At 34.5% G+C, this 9898-nt stretch overlaps 1 protein-coding gene across 2 annotated transcripts; it reads right to left on the bottom strand.

Moving 5' to 3' along the window:
- LOC112292195 (uncharacterized) lies at positions 1 to 3329 on the bottom strand. 2 transcript variants are annotated; one of them, XM_024540449.3, is made up of 3 exons: positions 2993 to 3329; positions 1572 to 2561; positions 1 to 1146 (listed from the first exon to the last, which is right to left on the bottom strand). In XM_024540449.3, exons 2-3 carry the CDS (start codon positions 1996 to 1998, stop codon positions 506 to 508), a joined length of 1068 nt encoding a protein of 355 aa, XP_024396217.1. In that variant the 5' UTR covers positions 1999 to 2561; positions 2993 to 3329; the 3' UTR covers positions 1 to 505. The 2 variants fall into 2 exon arrangements, with proteins under 2 accessions (XP_024396217.1, XP_073395152.1); XM_073539051.2 differs by lacking the exon at positions 2993 to 3329 and having other exon boundaries at positions 1572 to 2982.
- Between the last annotated feature and the right edge of the window lie 6569 nt (positions 3330 to 9898).

The following is a 9898-nucleotide window of genomic DNA, read 5'->3' as shown; positions in this document are numbered from 1 at the left end:
TGTTCACAGTCAAACAATCGGTTCATAAATGAACGATCGGGTAGACTCGCAATGGGACCTGAACAGGATTTTGTCAGCGATTGTGCTCTTCGGCTGTAAAAAAACACAACAACGATGCTCCGACATCGATGCAGTGGGCAGTGTGTTTCCAGCTCCTACGGCCCCTTCTTCTCCTGCGAGGAAGTTTATAGAAGCTACAGGAGGTGGAAGATTACTCCACTGGTTTGTATACGAGATCAACCTACATGTACTGGGGTCTCATGAGAATGCGTAATCATAGCCTCAATATTACCACTTCCCTGCGTTGGGTCTGATTTGCTCCAGGGCTTGCAGCTCTATGGTTGTTGTGATTTGAAGCTTGCAGCGGAGGTTCAGCAGCAATGCCGTCGCAGTAATTTTTGCTGACGATACCTGAAGACGCGGATTGTGGCGTTGGCATTGCTTGAAGGGGATTGCGACGAATGTTGTGCGTAGGAATATGGTTAAAGCTTGGTTTTGTAGTGATCTACACCGTCGTGGTTGGAGATGGAACTCTGGTGTCGTATTCTCGGTAAGGATTCGGCCTGTTGGCGGCGTTCTTCGATCGGGATCGAGGGAAGTCGACAACATAGTCCACGGGTCTGATCAAGCTTCCTGATGAGTTCGTGCTCCCGAACCGTTCTCGCCGCCGCGATGACGCGCGTGGTAGATCATACGACTTTCTTCCGTCGGGTTGCTCCCGGAAGGAGTTCAAGTCGGTGATGGGGCTCAAGGGCTTGGAGGACGCGTTGCTGATGCGGGAAACAGAGGCGGAGGCGAGGTGGCGTCCAGGGTGAGGTCGGCGCACTGGCCTCTCACTGCCTCCTCTCGTGAGGGTCGTGTGCCCCGGAGAAAGGTGACCGTGTTTGTAAAGCTCGATCCCCTCAACTCTTCGTGACGAGGAATGGAGGAATTCCGTGGGGTGAAGCGCGGAGGTTTGGAACAGGTTCTCCAGCGCTAGTTTGGAGCTCCTGGTATCTTTGAATTGCTCGCTCTCAGGCACCGTGTCGAAGCTCGGGCGGGTGCGTAGGGGGCCGGAGTAGCCTTGTATCTCAATCAAGCTCAATCCCGAGGCACCCGTCTTGCAGAGAGAGCCAGAGTAGCCTTGTAAATCCTCCATTGTCAAACCTGAAGCCCATGATCCACTACAAGCTATTCATGAGAATTTGAGAGTGATACAATACAAATTAGCGCTAGAGATGATTTTTGCAGCACCTAGTCCAATAGAGTGTTTGGGTCGAGTAGTGCATCAAGACCTTGTGTGGACAAAGAACCTCCACTAACTGAGTTCACTAGACCTAGACGGATTGGGGGCAGTTGTTGCTGGATTCATCAACCATTGCGAACAATCACTTTCATCCTTACTTATTTATTCGATATGATTTCGGCTTTGAGCTTATCAGTTGTAGTTGTGTGTTCGCTGGAAAGACAACCGCGCAGAACAGAACGATGAGCAGCAGGTTAACTTTATCGTAAGGAGCTGAAATCGAATGCGAGCTATTGGTATTATGATTTATGCATGATAGACTAAGGATGGGGCAATGCCAACGCACCATGGTAGCCAGTAATGATCATTGCCGAGCGAGGGTCACGGGCTGCTTGGATCGCTTCCTGCTTTGAGACCTGGCGACTGAAATGACCAGACAGGTCAAGAGATCCTTGAGACGATCCTTGGCGACTGAACTTGCTGGAAAAGTCAAGAAGCTCCTGCGCAGTGGCCATGTTATCGACGTGCCGTGAATTTGATCTGCTGAAGGTGTTGTCGTCGCAAATTATCTGAAAAGGAGATGCATGAGCAATTGCATTAACCTTGGAACTATTTCCAAAGGTCACACATCCTCTTACATAAGTGTCACGGAACAGCCGGAACAAATGCAGGGGCGACAACCTGGTCCACAGCTTCACTCTTGGCGTGGGCCGAGGTTTCGACAGCTTTGAGCCTTGCCTCTGCAAAGTCTTTTCGGTGTAGACATTATCCATGGAAAACAATTTTGCAAGCTCAACCCTTTCTCCTTGAATGCTAATTCTTATCCACCATAAATGGGTCCTGCTGGAATGGAGCTACCTGCTATTATTTGAACCAATCCAACATTTTCCTCAAATTTTTGTGCGAGCTACTACATGATACCACAAATTCCCAAGGACATTCAAACCTGTCTCTGAAAAGTTCCTGTGCAAGAAGCAACCATTCAACCGTTGAAGAGTGTTGCAGCAAGGCCGCTAGTTGCTGAGGATTTTCCCTGAGCAAGCTCTCCGACGGCAAACCCTTCACTAATCACCCAAAATTCTTGCAGAGTCTCACAGGGCAAGAGCAAAATGGCCCTTCACCTGAAGCTTCCGGTCACAATGTGCCCGCGGACGACGACCAAGGGTTTCCGAAAATGGCTTGACAATCTAGTTGATAATCTGGTTCTAGACAGGCTGAATTTGGGATGTTCGTGAGCTTGTGAATGACTCGGCTCTAATTAGAACTGCATCGCAGCTGTAATAGCCATTGTGGATACCGATCCCTCAATTGAAGCATGTTTTGGGGAGCAACCGACCTGCCAGGGGGGTATTTAACAAACTGGTGTTACTATCAGCATGGAGAATGTGAGCAGAACCGATGCATGGGTGACCATCCAGATGAATCTTCGTTGTGGTCTTCGAATCTGATGACACCAAGCGGTTGCTTGACGCTACAAATGAATGGCTACTCAATAGGGTTGTTGATTGTCACAAAAAATGACCGCCGAAAATAACTATGAACTCTTAGAACCTATACAGTCTTTCCACAAGAAGGCAGTCTAGTCAAGCTTGCCATCCCCTAACCAGCAACAGTAAAAAGCACTCACACTGTGATCTACTAGTCAGAAGCTTGTTCATCAACAAGTGGGTGATGAATTTAAAGAATCCAGCAACTACAATTCTTTACAATCAATCAGCCAGATTGGAGTAAGAAATGTCCATCGAAGGGTTTCAAACGTGCTTTCACCTTGTGTTCAACTGATTGAGTCGGTGGGTTGAATGCACCAGTCGTAAAGCATAGCTGCAGTATCGCTACATAACCATTGAGACCAAACAAGCCAACGCCTTATGTATACGAATCCCTAGCCTCTGCTGCATCCTTGAAGCGCAATTGAACATCAGCGATGACTAGAGGGACTTGACCGTCGCTTTTCGCCAATTTTTTCTTCCTCGGCAACTGTACACAGGAGACTTTCGTGCCCCTTCAGGTGGGGCTCTCCAAGTTCTACAGCACGTTGTCTTCGCTTCGCACCAAATTGTGTGGTTTGGTTGGGACAGCATTTTAAAGAATTTCCATCTCACTAAAAAGGAAAACGAGAAAAGTGTCTGTGTCCAGAAACAGTTATCGATGGAGGAGTTTTGATCTGATTGGAAAGAGGCAATTTGACGCATTTGCACCTGCTGGAATCAATGGACTCTAGCTTGGTCATGATGTTCCATCCTCCTCCCACCTGCATACTCGATGAATCTAACAAAAGATGTTCGACATTCATTTGTGGAGGTCGGTGTGTTTTGCTAATCGATCCCAAATACTGGTATGAGTAACCCGAGATCACTGTTATCGTCGGTTTGGGAACAGCGAATGCTTCTGTTAAAATAGTACATTACACTTTCACAATTTTTCTTCGGAGATTCAGTGTTTTCGATCAGATGGGTCAAATTGAAGATCGGCTGCTAACCACCTCGTTGGTCGCCGTTATATTCAACGCTGGGTCAATGGGATGGTGAAGAGGCGACAAGAAAAATTGGTTGAGAAGGTGGAAATTTTCGTCCAAGGCAGTGTGTGGACAGACAAGCGTCCTGAAGTCTCTCATCAAAACATTTCCATCCAAATAGAGAAAGCTATGATTTTTAGATAGTATTCTGTTGCCTTCTCAGCGTCGCATAAACACAACCTTATCTTAATTTAATGACACAATAATGAGAGCGCCGTGAACTCGAAGTTTGACCATCTTGCAGCGATGGAGTGCGTTGAAATGGAATATCAAATTCCGCCACAATTTCAGCATTGAATTGGCGATTCAGATTGGTACTCTGATATTATCCGCTATTATCCCTTAGGATTTTAAGTTTGAACTGCGTACATTGACTGAAGGATGTGGAGTGTTGCCAACTCAACCAGGCTCCACTTGAAGGTCTCGTTGCATCATCCCATTCCAATGAGAACACGTCTCCCTGCCTCTGAAGACGTGATTAACACCAGATACCAAACATAACAAGAAAGTTATCTAAGAAAAAACAAAAAATGCACACAAAAAATATAAACACTTGTTATTTCAGTTTGTTTACTGTGCCACAGGATTTCAGGGTTTTTTGTTTTGTTTTTGCTTTTTTTCTATTTTTCTTTTTTTCTGCACGTTGAAATCACCAACCTTGATCTCTGGAACTGTATCTTCAACTCTCACATGGCTAACACGCAACAAGTCGGCATATCCACCAAAGTCAGAGGTTTCTCAACACGACGATCTCAACAGCGTTGGTTTGTCTCAAGTCTGAAAGAGTCCTCCCGGAAACTTCACCACATAGCATCCGTTCTAAACCAGGACTCTGCTACAAGCCTTGCTGCAAACAGATTTGACAACAATGGGATTCCATCACCCAAAATTTCAGGCAACAGCACATTGTTGTGCGTAAATATACTTCATTGTGTTGCAACCATAAATGCAGTCTCGAGCATCCCGATGTGATGTCAAACAAACCTCCAGGGCAATTCGTGGGAGATACCGAAAATCGTTTCATAAATGTACTGATTGTTTAGAATTGCATATCAAAACATGCGGTTTTCTTTTTTCTTTTATTTTTTAAACAACATTTTTAGTATCTAAAAATAGCCAGCTTTGTTTGTGGCACGAGATTGAAGGGGTGGGGAAAGTGAAGAAGTTTGTGGGTGACGTCCATGATCGTCGAGTTCCATGCGCCAAGCTGCATCCACACACTGCAGATGGTCTGGATTGGTGAAGGAAAAAGGCTTGTCCCATCCATCACAAAAGAAAAGAAAGTTTTCCCCTCTTTTCCTCTTTGTTGTGTTTTTTTGACACAAGGATGGGGATTCAAAGCTATTCTTTTGTTTGTTACAAGAAGATTCTAGTATTTTAATGATTATTGTTATTTCTAAAGCAATGAAATTTCAATGATATAAAAGAATATAAAGAGGCCAAAAAGAGAAGAATTTTTTATATTCCTTTAGAATTAGTACAAAAGGTTGTATCTTTTATGGGTTATGTAGTTTTTATTATTTAATTCAAAATATTCAAAATAATTTTGTTGTAGAATATATACATATACATATATATTATATTATTTAAAACTTTATTTTATGTTGTGCTATGAATTTCTTCACTTTTAATTTATTTTATTTTTTAATTTATTTTATTTTCTACTTTGTATGTTCTTGAAATTTTATTTTAATTCTATTTAAAATATGATTTAAAAAAATAATTTTTAGATATATAATAATTAATCTATTCTAATTTTAGAATCTAAAGCTTATATATCTATTTAATAGTCTTGATTTTGGCATATTTTTTTATGCTAAACATTAACAAGCCATATTCTTATAAATTGGCTAAGTAGACCAAAAATAGTTTAGAAGAACAAATTTAACAAAGAGACCTAAATTAATAGAATTTGGATAATATAAGGTAGGTCAAAGATATCCAAATAACATACAAACTAAAATTTTTAAAGTTTGGATTAGAAAAAAATAGGTCAAGAGAATAAGTATGCACTAAAAAAAATAGTTAGCTGCTAGGAATTAATTGAAGTAGTATAAGTAAGTACTTAAGCTAATAGTTGGAATGACTATTTCTATTTTATTTATATTTATTTTAAAGTATTATTTAAATAATTTATGAATATATATTTTTTAAAATTATTATCATATCTTATTAATATTTAATCTAAATTAAGTCTTCAGATTTTGTTTTACTAAGTTAAGTTATATATAATTTGGTTCAAACTAGAAATTAGTGAAAAATTTCACTTAATCTAAATTTCAACTACGACTTATTAATTTTAATGTAAAAAGAATTATTTTTGAAATTAATACTTATAATTTACATCCAAAATGATATATAACAATCAAGTGATGATTTAAGGTGACTAACAACTTTTTTCCAAATTAAAGCTAGATTTATAGAGAACTTTCCAACTAATTAGATCTAAAACTTTTTTACAATTAAAATACCAAAGTTAAGACCTCAAATCTACTAAATTGCATGGCTTTTTTACTTTTTGTAGTGATAAATATTATTAATCTAGATAACTTTACTACTAAATTAAGTACCAAATCAATATAATATATAAAGCCAAAACTTCTTATAAAGCATATAAAAGAATAAATAAAATAAAAATAAAAATAATATAATATTATATTTAAAACAAATAATTAATTTTAATTATTAAAATTATTTATTTTTTATATAAAATAATTTAAAAATAATTTTTTAGATGATTTTGTATTATTATAATATCAAATAAATGTAGAAAGTTTAATTTAATTTTCTATTAATTAATTATAATATTTTTTTTATAGTTTTAAAATCAAGAAACTATTTAGAAAGATTTTAAAATTAAAAAATATACTAAAATATTTATATTATTTAAATAATAGAAATAAAAAATATATAAAAATATGTTAACTAAATAATTTCTTTGTAAATAAACATAAAAAAGCTTCTTAAATACAAGTTGGAACCATGAACATAATTAAATACATCATTGTCAAGGACATAAACCTCAAAGAACTAAAAGGTCAATAAACTGTTGTGTTATTCAAAAAGATTAGAAAATCACTCAAAGATGATATAATATTAAATTAAAATGATTGTTGCAAAAGATAAGAAGACTAGAAAGTCTTGAAAGAAGACTAAAGATTAGAAAGGCATTGACAAGAGTGAGGAAGGCTTCACTCTTGCCTCTATTTATATTATCTAATTAAGAACTATTTAGCAATGTTCTATAAGACCTCTAATATGTGTTGACTTTGCAAGACACGTATCTTAACTTGCAAGGTAAGTTTTCTAAATAGTTTCTTTCTAAACATGTAGAATAAGTGAACTATGTGACGCATGTGTAGAATAAGTGAACTATGATGGCATGATTTTCTATCTAGGAATACATCGGGTACCTAGATATAGAGAGGTTAGCTTTAACTTATTGGACAAGTTCCAATAAGTGATGTATTCTTATTATAAAATCCAAATAAATATAATAATATCAAAAGATATTTTATTAATAAAATCCTTCTATATTTAAGAAGCTTTATACATAAGGCTTTCTAAAGCATCTAAAAATATCCTAACATCCTTTGCTATACCAAATCATTACTAACTAATTGCTAGTGAATTTGATTTCTCATAAGCTCAAGGAAAATCCTTAATCATCTTACAAAAATTTATGTTTATATCATAAATTTTGTCATAGCTCTATATCTCCATCTTTCACATATATATAGAGTCTTACTTTTCAAAAATCCCTTTATTTTGTATAAAATATCCAAATTATTGCAAAACCTTTTCAAAATATTTTTTTCCTACAAAGGATTTTTTTCTCTTCAAAGTTTAGAAATTCATATCTCTTTATCCAACCATTTAGTTTTTTTCAAATTTCTAAAGAATATAGAATTTATCTTTAAGCTTTATTATAAAAAAATAAACTATAATTCTACTACAGATCATTTGGCATCTTAGAAATCCTAATAGGTGCTTTAAATCCTAATTTACATATGAGTATTATTTTTTCTATATTTCAAAAATCCAAGATCCAAATGCTACAAAATTTATATATTAAGTTTAATAACATGATAACACATATTTTTAGAAATTTTTAGCCAAAAAATTATCAAATTGCTAAAGATATAGCTCAAAATAAAACCACTAGTAAATTGGATTACTTATTGCCTTTACATTGCAAATATTGACTTCAACTTCCTATCACTCCTTTATTCTAACTTAGAATTCATCAACCAGTATATAAAAAATAAAGCTAGAAAAGTGCTCTCTTCAATCCCAATCATTGATCCTTCATTGCCTTTTGTACATACACATTATGTTCAAAAGAGTGACAATAGATTCAAAATCAACACCTTAATTTTGAATGCCTATAACTTTTTCATAAAAAAATCAAATTATACAAAATTTATACTGAAACTATAGTAAAAAACCTAAATTCTTTGGACCTTATTTCTTAAATTGGAATGTCTTTAAAAGAATAACCCTAATTCCTAATAAGACCTCAAGCAATCTCTTTGAAGTCTATTAGATATGAATTTTGGCTAATAAGAATGGAGATTTTTATCATCTATCTCCATTCATCTATATGGATCCCCTAATTACTCTTTTTGCTACCAAAATCCTTCTTTAACTCTTTTTTTTATAAGATCTATATAATATATGTCCTAAATACCAATTAAAAGAAACAAAACAAAATTTCAAGAGTTACCAATGCCTAATAAAGGTGGCTCTAAATATATAAAATTATTAGAAAGATAAAATCAACCTCAATAATAGTCTTTTTAAATTAACCACTTCAAATAGTAATCTAATCATATTTTGTAATCAATTAAATCTAATAACATGGCTTTTACTATATTATATGATAAATTATATATATATATATATATATATATATATATATATATTTTTAGATGGTAATTGAATTACAATAAGACATTGCCTTGAATCTAAGACTTCTTTCACCTCAAACTTTTGATTATTATCCATTCTTATATAAAGAGGTAGCATTTTTTTTCTTCTAGAGATATTCATTGTTTTATATGACTCAAAAAGAAACACATAGAATATAGAATAGATCTTCATAGATTTTGATGTCATGTAGTAATACAATTATATGGTGAAAAATAAAAATATGGGTGTTATTATAAAAGAATCTACTAGAAAGATATAATAAAAAAACAAGGATAGTGATAGGAAGGTAATAAAAGATTTAGTCTTAATGCTTCTTTTTAGAAGAAAGACTTCTATTTGCTTTGTAGAGACAAAAATATCTTAAATCAAAGTAAATAAAATAAATAATTAATATGGATAAATTTAGGAGGAAGTTATTAATAGATTCAATAATAAATCACTTCAAAGTATTAAATATTAATACTCAAAGAAGATGAGTTATCAACCTAGGTTAAAATAAGACCACAAGGCACAAAACCGTGCACCTATGGCAACTTCAAGGTTCTTTTGGAGATCAAAGAATGGAATTTGAAGAAAGACTTGTAAAAAAAAAAATTTAATATTAGTTTTATATCAATCAAGTTAATAATTAATTTTGAAAGATTTTCAAAGTTTGTGATGTTCTTAGTTGGATTAGATTTAAAAAAATAAAATTATGTTTATAAAGTTGAGAGTTTCTTCAGTTTTGTGGTGTATGTACAAATAAATTTTGGGAAATGTGTTGATATTCTAATTGTTAGTATATGCAAATTTTGAAATCAATCAAATGATTAGATAAAAAGTATGTAAAGATTTTTTTGCAGGTTGAGACCTCTAAAATTGGAATTTGAAGATCAATGAATATTTTTAAGATCTTTAGCAATCCGTTGATTGAATTAAAGTAAATTTTCTTTGTATAGAAACTAGATTTGATTTTCCTCAATTGAGGGATATTTTGGAGGCAATTCAACTGTCCAAGAAGGAGATATTGGCACTTGAAGTTTAACATTCACATTAGAATAGGAGGCTAGTCAACACCCAAGCAGAATTTAGGATTGATCTTCTATTTGGTAAGTTCAATTTTCTTCAAAATTTGTGTGCTTATTGCCAACTTAGTTATTGAAAGGTGTATAAAATCTTAAGCAAGATCAATAGTACAATTGATAGATATTAAAATTTTGAACTACCTTAGGATTAGATAAATTTGA

This window comes from Physcomitrium patens, chromosome 15 (genome assembly GCF_059467195.1).
Source record: "Physcomitrium patens ecotype Gransden chromosome 15, ASM5946719v1, whole genome shotgun sequence".
Taxonomy (NCBI): domain Eukaryota; kingdom Viridiplantae; phylum Streptophyta; class Bryopsida; order Funariales; family Funariaceae; genus Physcomitrium; species Physcomitrium patens.
The sequence above is the reverse complement of the archived record's forward strand: the minus strand, read 5'-3'. Positions and strand labels throughout refer to the sequence as shown.